This window comes from Microcaecilia unicolor, chromosome 2, assembly GCF_901765095.1.
Source record: "Microcaecilia unicolor chromosome 2, aMicUni1.1, whole genome shotgun sequence".
Taxonomy (NCBI): Eukaryota; Metazoa; Chordata; class Amphibia; order Gymnophiona; family Siphonopidae; genus Microcaecilia; species Microcaecilia unicolor.
This window is the reverse complement of record NC_044032.1, coordinates 592,911,207-592,933,059: the sequence shown is the minus strand read 5'-3', so window position 1 is coordinate 592,933,059 and position 21,853 is coordinate 592,911,207. Positions and strand designations below refer to the sequence as shown.

Genomic DNA, 21,853 nt, shown 5'->3' with positions numbered 1-21,853 from the left:
TTACATAATTCCCCTCACACTACAGCTTTTCTACTCTAATCTCTATTACACATTTTTGTGAAGATGTCTCAGTTGTAATTTATTTGCAGGATGGTGTGGCTGCTGGATACTATCGCGTGTGTGGGTCTATGTCTGGAGAAATATTTGCAGGAAGAAGGTAATAGAATTTTAAAAATATACTAAGGCCCATTGTACTCAGAAGTTTGAAATTCCAACAGTATTTTACAAAGGTTCTGTTGAATGCAGTGAATTTTCACTACATCTACATGTAGTCTGCCAGTTTTACAAACCTATTATGTATAACTAGTAGCAATTAAGTATAGAGGCCAAAATATTTATAGTTTTTCATTTTATGGTTGGAAATAAACAGGGGATTAAGGAGAATTATTCCCTTAAACATGGTTTAAAACCTTGGCCAAAGTGAGCACTTAAAAAAAAAATTTCTGTGCATGCTTCTGTGCTGGTGCAAAACCTGATGGGAACTCTTTTCCTCATCAACATATATTCCTATAGTAAAATGGAGAACGTATGTATAGATTGTTGGTTTCACAAGCCACACTTCCTTAATATATCTCTGCATGATGTGATCTACACACATATACAGCAGTTTTTTTTAAATCACCATTTACATGTGTATGTGATATACACATATAAATGTCATTATTTACACCTGGAATTGTTTCTAATATAATGCCAGTTATCTGTCATCTGAACTCCTATCCATTTAGCAAATAATCATTAATTACTTACAGGTTGTAGGTAGGGGACATACATAAATACAGTGCACTCCATTTAAGTGCACGTCGGATAAGTGCAAGCTCTGTTTAACTACATGGCCTATTTCGGTCCCGTTTTAGGTGCCATCAATTTATACGGGGACAAACTTCGGTTTAGCGCACCACTGAAAAGTGCAAGATTCGCTTATATGCATGGTTTAAGACCGCTCCTCTGCAGGAAAGACTCTGCATAAGCACACACATGGAATATGGAAGCCGATTGGCAAGTGACAAAGGGGCGGTAAATTTGAAATCTTGTTGTTAACTGCCACAGGCAGAATAAGCAAAAGAAAGTTGTTAAAGTGTACACTGGCGTCGTCTTCGTCATCGCGCAACTGTAAGACTTTAACACTGGCTGAACGAATAGAAGTTCTTAAAAAATTAGAAAAAGTCAAGCATCTATCTCTAAAGAATATGGTGTCAATCCCAGCCAAATTTCACGTATCTTGAAGCAGAAAGATCAGCTTCTGGAAGACTGGCAAAACAATACAAATCCACACAGGAAACGAAAACAGGAGGGAAAAGCTGAGGATGTAGAAGATGCTCTTCTTCGGTGGTTTTCTGAAGTCAGGAGCAGACAGTTTCCTGTCAGTGGTCCACTGCTTATGGAGAAAGCTAATCAGCTAGCAGAAAGTCTTGGACTAACTGAATTCAAAGCCACTGTTGGATGGTTGGAAAGATGGAAGGAGAGGAACAACATAAAATTCAAGAAACAGCATGGTGAAAAACAAGACGCTGGTGACTTTGGTGCTGAAAATTTGCACCTCGTGACATTTTCAATGCTGACGAAAACGGTCTCTACTGGCGAGCGATTCCTGATGGAACACTTGCATTCAAACAAGCCGAAACTACAGGAAGTAAAACGTTGAAGGACCGACTGACGATCATCCTTTGCTGCAATATGGATGGGAGTGAGAAGTTGGAACCCCTCGTCATTGGAAAGAGCAAACAGCCCCGTTGCTTCAAGAATGTTAAGCGACTTCCTGTGTCATACGAGGCTAACGCAAATTCATGGATGACTGGGGAAATTTGGAAGCAGTGGCTAAAGAAGTTAGACACTAGAATGCGGGCACAAAAGCATCAGATTTTGTTGCTTTGTGATAGTTGTGCTGCACACAGTGATGATGTCAGGCTGTCTTCCTCCCACCAAACACTACCTCTCTGATCCAACCTATGGATTAGGGCATAATAGCCAATTTCAAAAAACATTATTGGGCTCTTGTGCTACTTTGTCTGATGAGCGTTATGGATGACCAGACCGGAAAGGATAAACGTGCTGTTGAACTGGCTCGTAATCTATCACTGTTGGATTCTCTACATATTTTTTAAAATTTTTGTTACATTTGTACCCCGCGCTTTCCCACTCACGGCAGGAAGAAGCCTGGAATCATGTTACACAAGCATAAATTGTGAACTGCTACAAGCGGGCAAGCTTTGTTAAGGATGTGGGGAGGGACGAAACAGATGCAGCTGTTGCAAACGCGTCAGATGAACAGGCTATTGACATCCCAGCCGGTGTTACTAAAGAGGAGTTTCATCGCTACGTAGCTGTTGATTACGATCTACAAACAGCTGACGACAGCACTGATGTCGAGATATTGGCCTACACGCAGGCAATGGCTGATGATGAAACAGATGATGAAATGAGCAGCGAGGCATATGCTGACAAAATTCAGCAACCTCCTGTCACTTTTGCAAGAGTGCTGGAGAGTCTCAACACCGTGCGGGCCTATCTGGACGCCACTGGATGTCAGTGCTATGACAGTTTTTACCGTCTGGCAGACGTAGTCTATGGAACTCACAGACACAAGTGTACAGAGGACTATCACTGATTACTTCAAGTAAGCCTAATGTCAGTTAACAGAGACTGTATAACGTCAGTTAACGGAGACTGTATACTGTACGTATAATAAACAGTGCTGTACATATGTACATCAGATTTAAAGCTTCTTTGGGTCACTACAGTTAAGTGCATGCTCCGGTTAACTGAATGTATTTCTTTGGTCCTAGACCCTTGCACTTAAGTGGATTGCACTGTATATCCGGACCCAATTTATGTGCATTTGCTGCTCAATGAGAAATAGTTTTACAACTGAATTCTATTTTATTATTTTGAATATGAACAGGACAAAATTGATTTCCATTAAGTGTAAAATATGACAGCAAAATGGCTCTTGCAAGCCTACAATTAACAAGAGTCTCTAGGTGTGTTAGCAATACTGTTATAAGACAAGGCAGAACTATCAACATCGTGCCCAATGCTGTTACTTCTGTTGCCGTTTCCCATCTGCATCAGACTGACTCCTACTGCTATGATGCTCACGGAAGTCGTGTCCAGTACAACTGAACTCCTCTGCAGCCAAGGAGGTTTTATGACAGGAAACAGCATGGGTCTATCTAGCCCATTCTGTGGGCTGTAGCCAGTGGGCAAAGCTTGCTTCCATGCTGTGCGACCCCAAACATTCGCAGACACTATTGAAAAGAATAGCAAACAAATGAGGTTTATGACTATCCATGTGTGTTTTTTTTTTATTATTTGAAAGCTTCTGATATATAATTCAAAGTTGTTGTTTTTTTTTTTTTTTTTTTTTAATTTGTAGAAGTCTTTATTATACTTATATTGATACAAGACAACTTGTAGACATCTTATAACACCTCAGCGAGACAACAGAAGTCTGATTACAAGAATTAACAATAACAATAAGTTGTATCAATCTACCAGAAATCCCCAAGTAACTTCGATTTTTTGTTTTTTCCCCCCCCTGTGTTGATTACATTAGTAAAATCCCCCCTCCCCAATGAGAGAGAAAGAAAAAAAAAAAAAAAAAAAAATTAATTCCCCCTCCGTCCTTACTACATCCCTCCCGAGGCCTCCCTCCCCCCCCCTGTACCCAACTCTATAACTCCCTCCTGTCATTCAGACTAGTAACATTCTCCCCTACTCCACATTCAAGAAAGGCTTCCAGGTCTTCTCCCACCTAGGCATTGTCTTACATTTTACTGCTGTCAGTCTCTCCATTTCACACATATAGCGTAATTTAGTGTACCAGCGTACCAGCGAAGGCATCAGAGGTGACTTCCAATTCTGCGCCAGGTTCACTCTCGCTGTCTGCAAGGCCCCCTTCACCAACAGCCACTCGTACCCTTCCAGGCCTGCTGGCCGCTGCCCCAACAGAAAGACTAAGGGATGCCACCGTACAGGTTTACCCAGCCACTTCTGAAGCCGCGCCTGTACAGCCCTCCAATAGGCTTGGGCCTTTGGACATTTCCACCATAGGTGTCCCATAGTACCAACAGCCCCACATTTCCTCCAACAACCTTCAGTCACCTGCGCAAACATATGGTGCAGACGTGCTGGAGTAAGGTACCACCGGAAAAACACTTTAACTGCGTTCTCTTTCATAGCCACTGACCTCGTGGAGCGCATAATCCCCTTCTCCAGCTGCAGCCATTTTTCGTCAGGTAAGGAGAAGTCTAGCTCCTGCTCCCACCGTCTCCTATGTAATAATGAAGGCTTTTGGAGCGACACCAGGGATGAATATAAAAAGGTGATCATACCCCGCGTACTCTGAAACCGCACACAGACTTCTTCCATCGGGTGTGCCTCCCTCCCAAGACAAGCAACGTATTTAGGTCCTTTTAAAAAATGCACAAGCTGCAAATAAGAGTAGTAGTCACTTTGCCGTAACTTAAAGTCTTCCTTCAAGTTATCGAAGGGGATCAAATCCTCCCCCACATGCAACTGTCCCATCATATCCAAGCCAGACTCTGCCCAGCGTACAAAGGTAGGGCTCTCCACACCCGGTCCAAAGAGAGGGTTGTTGACCACAGGTGCCAGTCCCGAAACAGGAGGCTGATGCTCCGCAAACATATGGTCCCAATAGTGAAAGGTAGCCTGTACTGTCGGGGGGAACCGAACAACCTGTCCTCTGTATTTGTTGGGTAGCCACATCAAGTGTCCCAACCTACGAGTCCCCACCATAGCTTGCTCGAGGTGTACCCATAATTTATGATCTTCCCCCCTAAACCACTCAATCGCCGATCTGGCCTGGGAGGCACAGTAGTACCAGTAAAGGTTTGGCACTGACAGACCTCCGAGCTGCTTATTCCTATATAGAACAGCCCGTGGCAAGCGGGGTCTCCTATCGTTCCATACAAAGCGTAACAAACGGTCTTGCAGGCCGGACAGGTAGGACCTTGACAATCTTAGGGGAAGAACCTGAAAGAAATACAGTAGCCTAGGCAGGATATTCATTTTAATAGCCGCGATCCGGCCAAACCAAGACAACCCCGTGTGAGTCCATCTGTCGAGGTCATTATATATCGCTTTCTGAAGTGCCGGGTAATTAACCGCAAAGAGCTCAGACGGTTCCGCTGATATCTGTACCCCCAAATATTGTATGGACTTAGTTTTCCATTTAAATACATACGAGTTTTTCAACGCCTCACACGTCCTCTGCGACACCCCCACTGCCATACCCACTGACTTGTTAGCGTTAAGCTTGTAGCCCGAAACACGTGAGTATCCCTCTATCTCCTGCATCAAGTTAGGGAGTGAAATTAAAGGATTGGTCAATGACAGTAACACGTCGTCCGCGAATAACGCCACCTTGTATTCCTGCCCCCTCACCTGAACCCCGGAGATGTCTACATTTTCTCGAATAGCAGCCGCCAGCGGTTCCATCGTCAGTGCAAACAGTAATGGAGACAACGGGCAGCCCTGCCGAGTGCCCCTCCCCAACAGGAACGCACCCGAATTCCCACCGTTCACCCTAACACACGCCTGCGGGTGAGTATACAGCGATTGGATCCAAGCTCTAAATAAGGGCCCTATTCCAGCTCTTTGCAGAACCTTATCCAAAAACCCCCAATGGACTCGGTCGAAGGCCTTCTCCGCGTCCAACCCCAGCAACACCAACGGACAGGCCCGCGACCTAGCCACGTGTATCAAATCTAAGGTTCGACGTATATTGTCCATTGCCTGCCTCTCTGGCACAAACCCCACTTGGTCCGGGTGGACCAAGCAAGGCAACATCTTACCCAATCGGTTCGCAAGCACCTTAGCCAAGATTTTTACGTCAGTATTTAAAATTGATATTGGGCGATAAGAGGCACACTCCGTACTATCCTTGTCAGGTTTCGGTATGACTGCTACCCAGGCTTCCATCATTGTTCTAGGGAGCGCCTTCCCGTCTCTCACCGAATTGATAACCAATGTGAGGCAAGGCGCCAGTTCTCGGGCAAAAGTCTTGAAAAACTCGTTGGTGAAGCCATCCAAGCCAGGCGCCTTACCTGTCGGCAAGGCCTTAATAACATGCAACACCTCGTCTAATGTCACCGGTGCGTCCAAGGCTCTTTTTTGCGATTCCGACAATACAGCCAAACCTCGGGCCTCCAGGTATCTGCCCATCTCCCCCTCCTGCACGGCAGCATCCTCCCTGTAAAGGGACTCATAAAACTGAGCAAAGCGCTCCCTGATCTTGGCAGATTTATATAGCATAGCCCCACTTGCATCCTTCACACGCACAATATGTCTAGCCGCTCTGATCTTTCTCAATTTCATAGCCAACATCCTCCCAGGCTTATTGGATCTTTCATAGCAAATCTGTTTCAATCGTGCATGGACAAACTGCAAACTATCCTCATGCAGAGCAGCCAACTCCAGTCGCACATCTTGCAGCTTACGATAATCAGACACCCGACCTGAAGCTCTATACCTTATCTCTAGCTCACCAATTTTCTCCATGCATTTTATCAATCGTTCTTTATGATCTCTATTTCTTCGACTAGCGCACTTAATAAAGTGTCCTCTCGACACCGCTTTAAAAGCATCCCATACTATACTCAAGTCTGGACCCGATCCCATGTTAATCTCAAAGTATTCCCTTAGGACTGGAAGGAACTCCTCAACAATCTGAGGGTCCTGTAACAAGCAATTATTGAATGTCCATCTCCTGTCCCGCCGCTCCCCCTCTAACGAGGGAACGACCGACCAGGCCGGAGCGTGGTCTGAGATTGTAATCTGGCCTATGTCAGAATCCCCCCCTCCCTCTGACAGGGTCTTGTCAAGAAAGATGTAATCCAGTCTGGAATAGGAACGGTGTGCTGATGAATAAAAGGTGTAGTCTCTGCCTCCAGGGTGACACAGTCTCCACCAGTCACACAGTCCCATGTCTTCTACTAAGTGTCTCAGAGCCCGGGAGGCGGTTTGATCAGCCGGAGCAGGAGGAGCAGACCTGTCCAGCCCCGGTTGCATCGTGGCATTAAAGTCTCCAGCCATGATCACCTTACCTTGTGCAAACCGCTGCAACTCCTTATGTAGGTACCCAAAAAATATTTCCTGGTGATCATTAGGGGCGTACACATTAGCCAAGGTATACTCCTCCCGCTCCAACTGCACATGCATAAACAGAAAACGACCTTCAGTGTCTCTCCTGACATGGAGTACCTGAACATGAACATCTTTGTTAAACAATATAGCAACCCCTCGCTTCTTTTTCCCCTTGGCATCCGAGGCACAGTATACACCTGGATATAATTTAGAAACCAACAGCCCCTCATGTTTTCTTAACAAGTGCGTTTCCTGCAAGAAGACTACCTTCGGGCTCAATAAGTGTAATTCTCGCTGGAGGGCGTGACGCTTATATGGAGAGTTAAGCCCTTTCACATTATAGGTAAGTACCTTAAAATCAGACATTATATCACTTGTTTGTAGCCAGCCTGTATTGCAAAGGGAGAATGACAGTCAGATTCACAACCCCCCTTTATCCCAACCCCCCCCCCCAAAATAGGGAACCCCCCCACCCACCCACTCCACCCTCATGTACCCCCTATTACGCCATCCCAAAGCTTGCCCTTTACCCCTTCCCAACCATTCCATCCCCCCCTGATAACCACTAGGAAGGAACATGAACCCTTACCTAGGAAAGACTGAGGAAGCACTCACTCTCCCGTCCTGGCTCCCAAGACCAACCCCCCCCAACCCCCCTCCCATGCTATCCAAACTTCTGCTAACCTATCACTACTCCCACCTAACAAGAAGCTGAATCAAATACACTCCTAACCCCCTTCTTCCACTCTCCCTTCCAACCCAGCTTAACGCAAATATCAAACCCCCCCCCCCCCCCTTAACTTTACTTTAGAAATCATTCTAACCGACAGCCGGATAGTTCCATTTTACCACAATGTGAGCCATCCGGACAATAAAAGCATGCAAAACCTACAGACGTATTAACACAGTCCTGTTAAGTTTCAGTCCGTGCCTTCTTCGCCTTGTCCTGGACTCTCTGCCACTTCTGAAGCTTAGCACGTGTGACGGGGGCCAACTCCGGTGCTGGACCATCTGTGGCCACCAGACCCTCACGGCGCAGGATTTTCCAAACTTCTTCAATGGAGCGGATCCGGTGCAAGGTACCCCCAGCAGTAAAACAAAGGGCAAATGGAAATGCCCAGCGGTAGGGGATTTTTTTCTTTATCAGTACCTCCAGGGCAGGTTTCATCTCTCGCCTCAAAAACAATGTGTGAGCAGATAGATCCTGAAAGACCCGGATTTGTGCATTGTTGTAATCAATGTATGGCAGTTGTCTTGCCTTCTGTAGTACCAGCTCCTTGGTAGTGAACGTGGTAAAGCAAACCACTATATCTCGCGGTCTGTTGTCTTGCCGTTTGCCCAGCGCTCTGTGTGCACGCTCAATCGAGATGTCCACGTTGTCCACCAGTTTACCACATAGCAACTTAACAATGGCGCCAACATCCTCGCGGTCCTCAACCTCCGGGACGCCCCTAAATCGTAAATTGTTTCGGCGCCCCCGGTTTTCAAGGTCATCTACCTTTAGTTGCAATTCCGCATTGAAGGCTAGCGCTTTGGAAAGGCGCGTCTCGGTTTCAATCAGTTTTTCCGCATTCTCGTCCACTCTCACCTCAAGGTCTTCCACGCGGCCGCCGAGCTCTCGAAGATCAACGCTCAGCCCGTCCATTTTTTCCAGAATTTCCTCCTTAGAGGCCTTAATCTCGGAACGGATCTCCGTGAGGAACTTCGCTAGTTCTGTAGAAAGCCCTCTCTTTGAACTCACTTTGCCCGTTCCGATCACTGAAGATGCAGAATCCGAGTCCGATTGCGAGGGAGGTGCGGAAGAGAGCACATGGCGCCGCAGCGCTCGGCCTGTCTGCTTGTCAGGGAGACTTTCCTTTCTTGCCGCCGCCATTATCGCCAACCGGCAGTAAAAAAAAAACCCCGTCAGCTGTTTGCTCTCTGTTCAGGCTCTCTAGCTGGATATGAACGAGCACGATGTTGCTGCAGAAGATCGCTGTTTTTAGCTCAATGAAGGAAGGTTGTGGCGGAGCTATGGACCTAAGCAGCCATTCAGGTTCGTGACGTCACTTCCTCGTTTTTTTTTTTTTTTTTTTTTACCTCTGGGGGGTCCTAGGGCCTGAGTTGCAGTCCGCAGGTGCAGGTGCTCCAGAGCTGCAAACCTGTTTTTGGAGCTGCGAGAGGCTCGCTTTTTGTAAGGGTAGCTTTAAGAAAGGCCCTGGCTCTGCCTGAGCCTTTGGGCCTAGTTGTGGGGAACCCCCCTCAAGAGGTTAAAAAAAAAAAAAAAAAAAAAACCTCAGGTTGCATATGGGAAACTTTCAAATAAATACAAAAAGTTGTCAAATATTTAAAAAAAAAAAAACACACACACATTGGCAGTCATAAACCTCACAAGTTTGCTATTGTTTTCAATAGAGTCTGCAAATGTTTGGGGTCATACAATATGGCGGCTGCGCGGGGGAAAGGCTTCAGTGTTTTGACATCATGTCACGTCCTGACATAAAACCTCCTTGGCTGTGGTGTTCATACCACAGGCGCATGCCAAAGGAGCACGTACAAAGAGCAGGTCATGCTCTTTGGGGCGACTCTAGGGGCGACCGTGGTGAGTTTATCTTTCATTCCTTCATCGCAAATCTTTTTCATCCAACTCCATTCATTTTTACTTCTTTTTCCAGTTGTCATCATGAACTCCCCTCCCGCCCATGACCTATCCCATTGTCAATGGGGATCATCATCCCATCCAAAATCCTCTACCCCAGTTTTGCCCATGTTGGCTGCATCAAATCCCCCCCCACACACACCATTTCCCTTCACACTTCTCTACTCTCTGTTACTACCATGTTTGATATGTTTACTCACACTTGTTCTCCTGCAGCTCACACACTCTCTACTGTCTTTCTCAATTGCCGGTCTATCCATTCTAAAAAACTTCAGCTATTTCAATATTCTTCAAACAACTCATCCACACATTTTCTGCTTGACAGACTTGGCTATGTCCTGGAGATTATTCACCACTCTCAATCTGTAGACATTTGCTTAGAGGTAGAGGCCTGGAAGATCTAGCAGCCAGTTCTCTGCCGCTGACTGAATTATCTACGTCCACTCTTCCTTATCCAGAACTCTTACTTCTCAGTCTTCAGCTCTCTGAAGTATTTCTAATTCTTCTTAAATAATTTCCTCCAGCTTATGACACCACTCTTTGACCCAATCACTTTCTATATCCATTATTCAATACAAAAACCTTATCATTTTTGGCAACTTCAATTTTCATCTTGATAACCCTCGGCCCCAGATAAGCATTTCCTCGCTCTTCTTTCTGATCGCGACCATATTCAACATATTCATTTTCCAACTCACTCTTGTCAGTCACAATCTAGATTTAGTTCTTTCTGTATGCTCCTGCTCCAATATAGGGTTACCAAAGTTTGCATCTTTACCTATCCTGTGGTGAGATCACATTCTTATTACTTTTGACCTTCACTTCTCTAGTCCCCTACCTAATAAAACTCCTACAATTCATAATTCTAGAAACACTCATTCATTAGATCCCCTGACAATTCCTCCCATCTTTCAGGAGCTTCTCTCTTAGTTTCCTTTTCACTGACTGAGCAGATATCCACTTAGAATTCGGCTTTCTAAAATTATCTTGACAGACACACTCTTGAACACCCATCGTTTGTTAAAAGACAAACATCTTCACAGCCTTGGTTCCAACGTTGGGCTTCGTCTTTGCCACCGACACATAAGGCGCTCTAAGTGGCTATGGATAAAACACCAGTCTGAAGCCTCTCTATCACAATGTAAAGCTGACTGTTTCTTTTATCACTTTTCTCTTAAACATGAGAAGCAAAAATACTACACTACTGTAATTAACAATGCCTCTAGTAAGCCTAAAAGGTTTTTCTTGGTTGTATCAAGTCTAACTACCAAGAACACTGCATCAGCTTCTGGCAATACTGTTTCTGCCTCTGAGTTCGCTACCTATTTTCAACAGAAAATCACCTTGGTTTGCTCAACCCTCCCTACTCGTATTCACCCACCGCCGCCTGCTAGTCCTTTTGCCCCTTCAGCCTTACCTTCTGGTTTCAGCTCCACTTTCTCAAACTTCAGTCCACTTTCACTCACTCGGTTAATAAATTTATTTCAGTCCGCTTGCCTACTTGCTCTCTCGACCTTATACCAACCCCCTAGTTAAATATTTCTCACTATGTTACTATCTGTCCTGACTACTGGAAAAACACGATTATTTGCCCTATTCTAAATAAAACAACACTTAGCCATAGTTTCCAACTACTGTCCTATTTCTGATCTCTCATTCATGTCCAAGTTGACAGAAAAGATTGTCTTTAAGCAGCTCTCACAATTTCTTGAGGACACTCATGTTCAGACAAGGACACAGTATTAAATAATTATTTTTAGTCTTCTTAGCAACCTTCATTCTGCCTTAGATGAGAGAAAGATTGCCCTGTTAGTCTCTTTAGACCGACAGCAGCATTTGATTTGACTGAACACTCTTCTCCTTCACTATGTACATGATATTCATATCAAAAGTAAACCTTTGACTGGTTTACTTCTTTTTGACTAGCATATCTTTCTCAGATCACTGCTACTACCACATCACATAATCACCCCCTTCCCTGAGGAGTTCCTCAGGGATCTGCTCTTGCACCTTTACTCTAACATCTTTTTGAGTCCCCTCACCCTTCATATACAGGACTCAAGACTATTAGCTTATTTCTACGCAGATGACATTCTCATTGTTTATGATACTGACCCCTTAACTCCTGATGTTTCTGCTTTACAATCATCATTATCTAAGATCTCTGAGTGGCTATCCGATAACCTTTTGGTACTTAACCACCCAAAAACAGTTGGTAACTGGATAACTGGCTACTTTGCTGTTCCTAGCGTGTCTTCATTCCTTTTTGGTAACCCTCTTGCACTTGTGACTTACTTTAAATTATTTGGAATCAACACTGAAAACAGATGGTCTTTTGAACCTCATATAACTGCTTAAGTAAAATCCTGTTTCTTCACTCTTAAGCAATTCCATGCAGCTTGTTCATTCCTGGATCAATCATCTCAAATTATATTGTTGCTTGCTATAGTAATTTCATGACTTGATCACTTGGCTACATACAAACATCCATATATAGGAAACCCGCAGACAAATGCAGCTACCTCCACAACTCCAGCTTCCACCCTTCACATACAAAAAAATCCATTATCCACAGCCAAGCCACAAGATACCACCGTATCTGCTCTGACCCAGGGGACAGAGACAGGCACCTCAAAATCCTGACTGCATCCTCCAAACAGAAAGGATACAACCCCAAAATAATCTCCAAGAATGTTGCCTCTTCCCTCAAAACACCAAGGGAAAGTCTGCTACAATACAAGGAAAAGAAAGCCACAGACAGAACCCCCCATATAGTGACATACAACCCAGAGCTGGAAAAACTGAGGAAAACCATAAGAGATCTGTAGCCACTACTCCAGGAGGATGAATTACTGAGACAGATATTCCCATCCCCACCAGTGCTGGCCTTCCGACAGCCACCCAATTTAAAACACAAGCTAGTGAGAAGCAAACTCTCAACAGAGTCCCAAAAAGAAGAGAATGGCACACATCCTTGCAATATATCCAGCTGCAAACTATGCCAAAACATTTCATAAGACCCCACAGTCATTCACAAAGGAAAAATATTCAACAAAGGAATCCTTCACATGCTCATCTTCCAATGTAGTATATGTCATCCAGTGTAAAAAAATGTGATGAAGGGTGCTATATTGGAGAAACAAGCCAGATGCTGAAGAAGAGATTTAATTTACATAGACATCATATGAAAAATGCCAATGCCAATCAAGATGTTACCTCTGTGGGCCAGCACTTTACAAAACCAGAACACTGTACTAATGATTTTATAGTGAGAATACTTAAAGGAAACTTTAAAACAATACAGGAACGCAAGACCTTTGAAGTCAAAATGATTAAATATTTTTACACCCACCAGACAGGGCTTAACAAAGATCTGGGTTTTCTAAACCATTATAAACCATGAAATTGTACTGCTTTGTCACCCTCTGATCACCATGCATATCTCCCTGTCTCCAATCCTCTCAGCCCTCTCTGTTTCTCACCTAGCCCACCCCTCCCTCATCCTTTCAGACTGTCACTAAAATACTTTGATGATTCACTTATATATGCTGTTACTTATCATAATTTGCTTATTTCTGATCTGACGAAGAAGGGATACCTTCGAAAGCTAATCAAAAAATGTATTAAGTTAGTCCAATAAAAAAGTATCATCTTATTTTCTTTTCTATGTTTTATTTTATTCTATTTCTATTGACTGGCTTTAGAAGTGGACTAACACGGCTACCACATCTCTCTATCTAAAGAAGGAAAAGAACTTGATAAAAAGAAAGCTGAAGAGTCACTGCAATCAGAAATGATTTGCTCTCTAAAATGGTTGTAAATTGGATGGAATTAATTGTTGGAGTTAGACAATGGATTAGGCAAACTATAAAGGAAGCGTCACCCTTGGGGTGGGAGGGCCTAAACAACCAAGGAACTGTAAAATAGGTTAGCTGTGAAACCTATCCCCAATGATGTATTAAACCACCTTACTACACCTCTACTTTACATCAAAAGCCTGAATCCAAGACCAGGTAACTGCTGTAGAGCAAAGGTGGGGGAGGAGTCTATTACAAAATAACTTTCAAAGTAGCAAGGCACAGATAAAACTCTGATTTCTACCAAGACTAGTGCTAAAAGTCAATTATTAGAAATTTAACAGTTTTAAGATGGTATGAGCAGTGCACAAGATACAGGTGAACAACTGAATTATCAGAGGTTTTACAGTTTATGAAAGTAAGCAGTGCCAAAGATACTCAAGTGCCCAAGTGACAGACTAAGTTTTAATGAGTACAGGAAAAGTATAGAGAAAAAGAATAGGCAGTCAGAAGTTTCACTTAAATAAATTAAGAGAATGCAAATACTGGCTTAGCTTGAGAGGGCCCAGAAGAAGCAGCAGCAAAAGGCTTGATCCAAGCATATATTTTATATAATTGTATTTATACAATACATTTTAAATATTGTGTTTAAATGTTTTCAATGTTTGTTTTCAACAGAAGACACTGCATACTGTACTATTAAAAAAAATAGTGTATAAATACAATACACAATAAAATAAGTAAGCTGTTTTTTTGTTTTTTTTACAAGGAGGACACAAAATATTTCCGTAATCGCGTTTTCAGTATTTGCAGGGCTTTCTAGGAACCTATGCCCTGCAAATACCAAGAATTAACTGTATATGTTGATCAGCAACTGGTAAATGTACGACGTCTCCTATCCATGCATATACAAATAGTGCCACTGAAAGTTTTCTCAAACTACTCCAGCACTATCCATATAGCACAAAAGCAGAGTGAGAGCATTTTGTCCAGTTTTGCGCCATCCATTTAGCTAAGCAGTTTAATTTAGGGCAGATAAAAAGCTGTCCTAGGTTAAACCACTTAGCTATACATATAGTAGCCGAATATCACTGCTAATATGTACAGTAGCTGGCAGTGAGCTATCTGGACAGCAGCACTAAAAGTATTTGTTTTATTTTTTTAAATTCACCTCCGGGTCAGAATATTATTTTATTTAATTTTTTGGATTTTGCTCACAACTTTTTCAGTAGTAGTTCAAGGTGAGTTACATTCAGGTACTCTGGGTATTTCTCTGTCCCTGGAGGGCTCACAATCTAAGCTTGTACCTGAGGCAATGGAGGGTTAAAGAGACTTGCCCAAGATCACAAGCAGCAGCAGTGGGATTTGAACCAGGCACCTCTGGATGTCGAGACCAGTTATCTAACCACTAGGCCCACTCCTCCACTCCACTGACCCACCTGTTTTCAATTCACACAAAGCTGGCAAAGACAATGACATCCTAAGTTCAAAGAGAAGAGAATCTGGGAGCAGATCCCACAATAGTCCTATCCCAAGTGGCATCAGCCCAAATAGTGCCAGTAGGAATATAAAGTTAAGAGCACCGTGCTAACAAATGTAACCTTCTAAGAAGCCTAACATTAGCATGAAGTCATTTCTGAACGTGTTTACTTGAAGAACAAGCTGAAGTTTATGAATACAATCGGATTCTCCAAAAGACCAAGAGTGCAACGGAATGAGTGATTTGAACAGTGCACTCAACTTGATTGCTGGTAGTCTACAATGCCACCTAACTGCAGGCACAACTAACTACTAAATTATTATATATGTAGCAATGGGAACACAATTTGCAGAATCAAGTTCAGCATCTTACATGAAATACTGCTGTCTATCTTGAATGAAATTCAAAGTACAAGGAGGTACAGGTTTTATAATCATTGACTTTCAAATAGGGAGCGAGAGAGGAGAGGAAAAAAAGGGCATTGTTTGTCTGCATTATGGCAGATGCCTCCAGTACTAAAAGCATGCTAAATATCAACATTGGATTTTAATGCAATTGGCTAGGGGATGATCCGTGCAGATGTTTTTGTTTTCTCTGGAAAGCACTCTGGCTTTATTCCAGAGTACTTTTATTGAAAAGATAAAACTGAAGATGACACTGTAATTGAATTTTTACTGGGGCTTGCAAGGATAGATGGAATTTGATGTTTCCATGGAAAATATGGGGTTTTCCTGTATTGTAAAAAGCACATATGTCACAGGTCATACGCTGGATTTGGTTTTATTACAGTATCTAAGTCAAATTTGGTTCAGATAGAATGAGATTGAACCGATTAATTTTGTTAGCTTTCTGTTTAATCCAGGAAAGTTACAGTCTTGCCTCAAGGCAGTAAGAAAACTGAAGTCTGGCTTCTAATGACTCTGCTAGATAAAGATCTACTTGCAGTTTTTAGGAAACAGGAAGTATATTTAGAAGAGCAACGAGAATTGTGGAACACCTCTTTAAGGGCCTCTTTTACAAAGCCGCACTAGCAATTCCTGCATGGTAAATAAGAGGAATTCCTATAGGCTTCCTCTCATTTGCTGCATGGGAATCGCTAGCGTGGCTTTGTAAAAGAGGCCCTAAGAGAGCTGTTTCAATAGCAAAGAATATGTGAGCTCACTGGTTTTATTCAGGTTTGCAGTTACTATAGCGACTAATTATGACATAAGTATCAGAAAATGAAGGCGAGTCAGAAGATGTACCAATATAAACATGCAATAAGATATTATAAACATGAGATTGTGAAGGATAAATGGAAGCTCAATGCTAGTAGATTGGAGACAGCAGGAAACTGGCCAAAGGAATTTTTTCTTTGTGCAATGAATGTCCTTAGGAACTCACCATAAATAGGACTGGGGAAAGGTGTATCTGGTTTGTTAGGGGAGTATTTTTTTTTAGTTACATTAAGAAGTTTCATTACAGAAGCTTTGGATACAGAAGATGTTGTACTGTAACAAGACAGAAATCAGGTGGCTTCTTCAAAACCAACGACTGTGTGCAAGCGGAACCCACTATTAACTTGAATATTTATTTAGAGAAAATCTTGAACGGGGAAGAGTACTGGAAGAGGATCAGAGAGTTATTTTAAAATCAGAGGATCTGATGGACCTCCCAAGAGATTCGTTTCTTATATCATGTATTGTCATTTAAAGCCCTTTGTGAACAATTTAATTTAGACCAAAGAGATGTGTTTGCATATTTACAACTAAGTCACTATGGGGTCCTTTCACAAAGGCGCGCTGAAAAATGGCTTGCGGTAGTGTAGGTGCGGGTTTTTGGTGCGTGCCAATCCATTTTTTAGCACACCTGTAAAAAAGGCCTTTTTAAAATTTTTGCCGAAAATGGACGTGCAGCAAAATGAAAATTGCCACGTGTCCATTTTGGGTCTGAGACCTTACCGCCTGCCATTGACCTAGCGGTAAAGACTTACACGGTAACCGGGCGGCAATGACCTATGCGCACCAAATGCCACTTGGCGCACGTCTGTTACGTGCGCCCAAAAAGAAAATATATTTTTCACATGCGCATATCAGATGTGCACCAAAAATGAAATTACTGAAAGACCACACGGTAGTCGGGTGATAACTCCATTTGGTGCGTGTAGATGCTTACGTGGCTTAGTAAAAGGGCCCCTATGTCTGTTCTTTGCCAATTGCCTCCTTGACTTTAGAGTCTTGGGAATGTTTCAGTGCAATGCTGGGACTGGATGCCCAGCTGATTATCCTATTGAAGTATTTTCACTCCCATCTTAGGGACTCTATTAAACAATATGATTATTCACTGTGATTCAACAATGAAATTCAGACTTGGGATGGCATGCCTGCTTGTGGACAATCTATCGACTGACAGAGAATGTACGTTAGTGGGAATTACAATTCAAATTTGTATTTCATCTATATATATCTCCATATAGAGCTTTCCGAGCTACTCTACGAGAAGATGAGGGGTTTGAGGGGTTTGTGGAATGGGGATCAGCTATTGCTTAATTTAGAACACTGCGGTATTACTATGTTATCTGTATTCGATCCAATTATTTGTTTACCTGAAGTTCTAAGCCTTCTAATTGTACAATTAATCTCAGTGTCAACAAAACAAGAGTTATAACCCCCCCCCCCCCCCCCCCCCGAGGATATGGTTCACGGGTATCTTCTACTAGGATAAATATTTGTCCAAAGAATAAGGAGAACGCAATGGAGGTACTTCTATATACTGGTGCCCAGATGTATGTGCTACTCACACGAGTCATAGGCACAAATAATTACAACCCAGAATCATCTCTCCAGATCTGGGTCTCACCTTGTCAACTGTTGAATAATTTATTATGCACAATGCTTGCTTTAATGAGGTAATAACTTTACAACCATGGAAAAGGAACAAGTAGTATATTGGATCTGCCACCTACCGGCCTTCTCTGTAAGAACATTTGTTGAGATCAGTTTATTGCACTAAGTTCATGATTAAACACCTTGTTGAAAATACTTCTCAAATTGGGACATGAAAACAATGGTGATGATAATAGTCCCATCGCAAATACTGAGACTTGTTCTTGCAGACCTCTTTCCTACATTGAACTCCACATCTCATCACTATGTATGCTGGACATCAAAAAATCTCTTGTTGCACCTTCAGTAAATACTACAGTTCCCCTGTACTTCAATGCAATAATTCATTCTGATATTTTTCAGAATTCATGCAAGTTATTATTGCTTCTTTTATTTACTGGTGTCACTATCTATGCAAAAGTATGTAATAGGTAAAACATATTTCATCTAGTAAAAGAAAAGCATTTTCATTTGATACCAAAAATGATAGCCTTATTCCTCAAGAACGGAACATGAGGTAATAATTTTCTACTATTGAAAACCCAAAATGTGAATGACAATAGTAAGTTTATCATGTGTTAAATAACTAGGAGATCAAGTATCGGACAATGTTTTTTTGCAATTTTTTAAAACCTATTAACTTCCTCTTGAAAACCTAGCTAAGTATTTCTCTTAGACACAGACATACACAAAGAAAGAAAGGTATCCATTTTGGGTTCTATTCCACAAAGTGAAGACCATTACTATCGCTGATATCTTTTCCTCTTGCTGATATTCAGCTCTGTTAAAACTGGTGACAGATTGTTCTCTGCATCCTTTGGTTTATCAGTCACATTACCTTACCATCTCTATTCCCTAAATTCACCTTTCCTCTCCCTTCTCTAGGGCTTGTTAGCATTTGCTGAGAATACGTAACATCGATATTAATGCACATTAATGAATGCAATACCCTTGAATTGCAATTGCAACACTACATAAGATACATCTTATGTAGTTTAAGGACTGCTTAAGTCCTGCATTTGATTCCAAGTCCATTACCTGAGAAGGAGCACTGCAAGACAGACCAGTCAACTCACTTATACGAGCTGCCGCAGTGGGGTTACTGGAACTGATGAGGACAGGAGGACTAATTTCCATGGAGTGACGGTTCTGAGAAGTTTGTGAGGACTTATTAGACATGGTAAGAGAGGTAAAGGAGTGCCGTTTTTTGGTGTTCTTCTTAGTATCAGTGTGCTTTTGGGTTGAATTGCTGTAGGCTGCCCCTGAGGTACCTTCCCCAGAGTCCAACCCAGAACCTGAGGGCTTGTCCAGCTCTATCAACTGTTTGGCTGCTGCATTGAACTGCAAAACAAAAAAATATGACATAAATGGAGGTGATTAGCCAGTTGGGTAATCTTACTGACAGAACATTCACAAGCAAAATATTTCAAATGAGACATCACATTGTACATGAGAAAATTTGCTTTATAGGCGTGTTTCCACTATAGCATTACTTCCTGTTGTTGAAGCTCAGTTCATCTGCCTGCCCGTCTGTATGCACATTTGTTTGCACATGGCTGGATGGAGAGACACGCAAGATGCTAGGAGTGGCTGGATAGTAGGAAATGAATCATAAAAGTGGCAGAAATGCCTAACCCTACCAAAAATGCAGTGGCAGCAGGTGAAACCCTTTCTTCCACTTCAGCCAGCAGGAATGAAAGAAGCAGGCCCTCTGATTACTCTCAAAAGTGCTAACTTGGTTAGGCAATGAAGCAGCAGAGTGGTGCTATGGGCTATATTCAAGCCAGTAGGGAACACTGACTTTGATTTACAGATACAGTGTTGTTCAAGCCTAAGTAATAATTGTTGACTGAAAGTGGGTCTCCAACTTAGACAAGAGAACAGTGGATTGGTATTATGAAAGCTTGAACAATGCTGGATCTACAGTTTACTAACTCAGTGTTCCCCCTTCTGGCTTGAAGGAAGCCACAGAATGACATAACTTTTTTTTTAATCTCCTGAGTTTGGAAATGAAGACATTTGTTTGGTTTTGCTGGGTCACGTGGCTGCCTGTTATTTTAAATACTGTGTGTAGCAATGAGAAGGCATGCAGAGACAATGAATACACAGTTGAGTGAAGTAAGTCTGGCATCTACACGTTCAGGATTTTTATATGAATATTTACCAGTTGAGATGTTTTACAATACTGTATAATATACTGCAAAACACAAACACTAAATGAGATTGTATTGAAATCTACAATGCGCCTGAAGCACTTGTATAAAAAATAGATGCCTCAGCAGATTAGTGTTGAGCATTAGGGAGTTCAGCGGTAGGTCAGTGTCTGGCACATGCGCTCAAGAGTTGTGCATTAAGAACAGCTCTTAAGCACATGCCCAGAATGCCAGAATGGGAGGAGGGAAGGAGGAGAGAGAGCTGCTGGCAAGTGCAGCTGAGATACAAACTTATCAATGTAAGGAACTGGAGCGATCCACCTGCAACTAGCTGGCTTCAGCATGGAGGGAGAGACTCAGCAGCCCCACAGACGCAGCCAGGCTTAGCACTGTAATCTGAAGGAAGCCTTACTTCCCCCTGCACCTAACTTTTAGGACTTTGTGAAATCATTGCCGAAAGATAACAGACCTCACCAGAGCCACTTTCAGGACCCTCTGTGGACACATCGGAGCAGGACGGAGACAGCTCGGGAGGTGAAAGTCCAGCAGGAACAGGGGGTTGCCAGATTTAAATAATTTTTCCCACCCCAAACCAGTTGTAAAGCCGCCCAAAACCGCACAGCCCCACCCCCATTAACCCCACCCCCGCCATCATCAGCTCCACCCCCTACGTCAACAGCTCCACCCCGTCAAACAGATCCTCCCCCTATGTCAACAGCTCCTCCCCCTACGTCATTAACCATGCCCCTGCGGGGCGAAAAACACAGCCGGAGAAGGAAAAAAAACCCTGCCCAACCAAAAGCGAAGCCGCCCAAAAAAACCGCGACCCGCAGTGGTCGAAAATTTCCCACAGCGGGTCGCGGAAAGCCGCCCAATTGGGCGGGAAAACCGTCCATCTGGCAACAATGGAACAGGCTACAAGGCAGAAGCCTCCAGCCCCCACTGAAGCAGGAAGAGGAGAAGGAGGCTGACTGGCTCTTCTGGCAATCCCTCTACTTGTTCCCGACCAGCAACCAATGGGAGGAGAGAGGGGCGGTATGCTAGCTGACCTGCTGGAAGACTGTGACAGTCACATGCATAGGAGGAAACTTAAAGGTTGGCAGCAGATGAGCTTTGTTGTGTCCCCATCAGGTTGTGAGCAGATATAATTTGTTTTCTTTTTTTTAAAGAGACAGGATCTAGATCTCTCGCGATTTGCTTTCTTTGAACCTGTGATTGGAGGTCAGTGCAGCAGCTGTAATAGAGGGAGTGATGGCTGGGCTGCTTCACAAACCCTAATGCCAGCTCCAAGCTGGTGTAGGGTTTGCAGTTTGGCACGCATTAGGGATGAATGGCGAATAACCCCATCAGTATGCATTTTCAGGCTCATTGTGCTCAGACCCGGCGAGCTCGTTGGTTCATGCGCTCACTGGCTCTGAACATTCAGCGCTAGCAAATGCGGGTGCTAGTTCGGCGTTAATGGCCTCTATCGTCCGCATTTGCTTCTGAGCATCGGGACCAAAGTGTGCTTTTTGAAAAATTTGTAACTTATTTCTGTGTTTTGAGAATCAAACACTACTGATCACTGAATTATAGGCAAAGCTCTCTGACCTTATCAGCAAGACAATTCCCTTTTGTAACTCTATTTTACCCAGCAAACACTTTCACTCTTATAAACATTTTTTCCCTCTTTCAGGGCACAGTTTAAGTCCTGATCACTCACTAGCAAAGGCAGCTTCAATACCAGTAAGGCTATTCTGTGTGTTCATATTTTGGGGGGCTGCCTGGAAGAGAACACATGTTCTTGGACAGTATTATAGTGGTTTGGGTATTGA

At 43.1% G+C, this 21,853-nt stretch overlaps 1 protein-coding gene across 3 annotated transcripts in view; it reads right to left on the bottom strand.

Moving 5' to 3' along the window:
• SH3RF1 (SH3 domain containing ring finger 1) overlaps window positions 1-21,853 on the bottom strand; it is a 346,368-nt gene that overhangs the window by 121,641 nt on the left and 202,874 nt on the right. For all 3 annotated transcript variants that reach the window (XM_030191566.1, XM_030191564.1, XM_030191565.1), the window contains one exon: window positions 18,925-19,227. In XM_030191566.1, coding sequence (XP_030047426.1) covers window positions 18,925-19,227 — 303 coding nt within the window. The remainder of the gene's footprint in view (window positions 1-18,924; window positions 19,228-21,853) is intronic.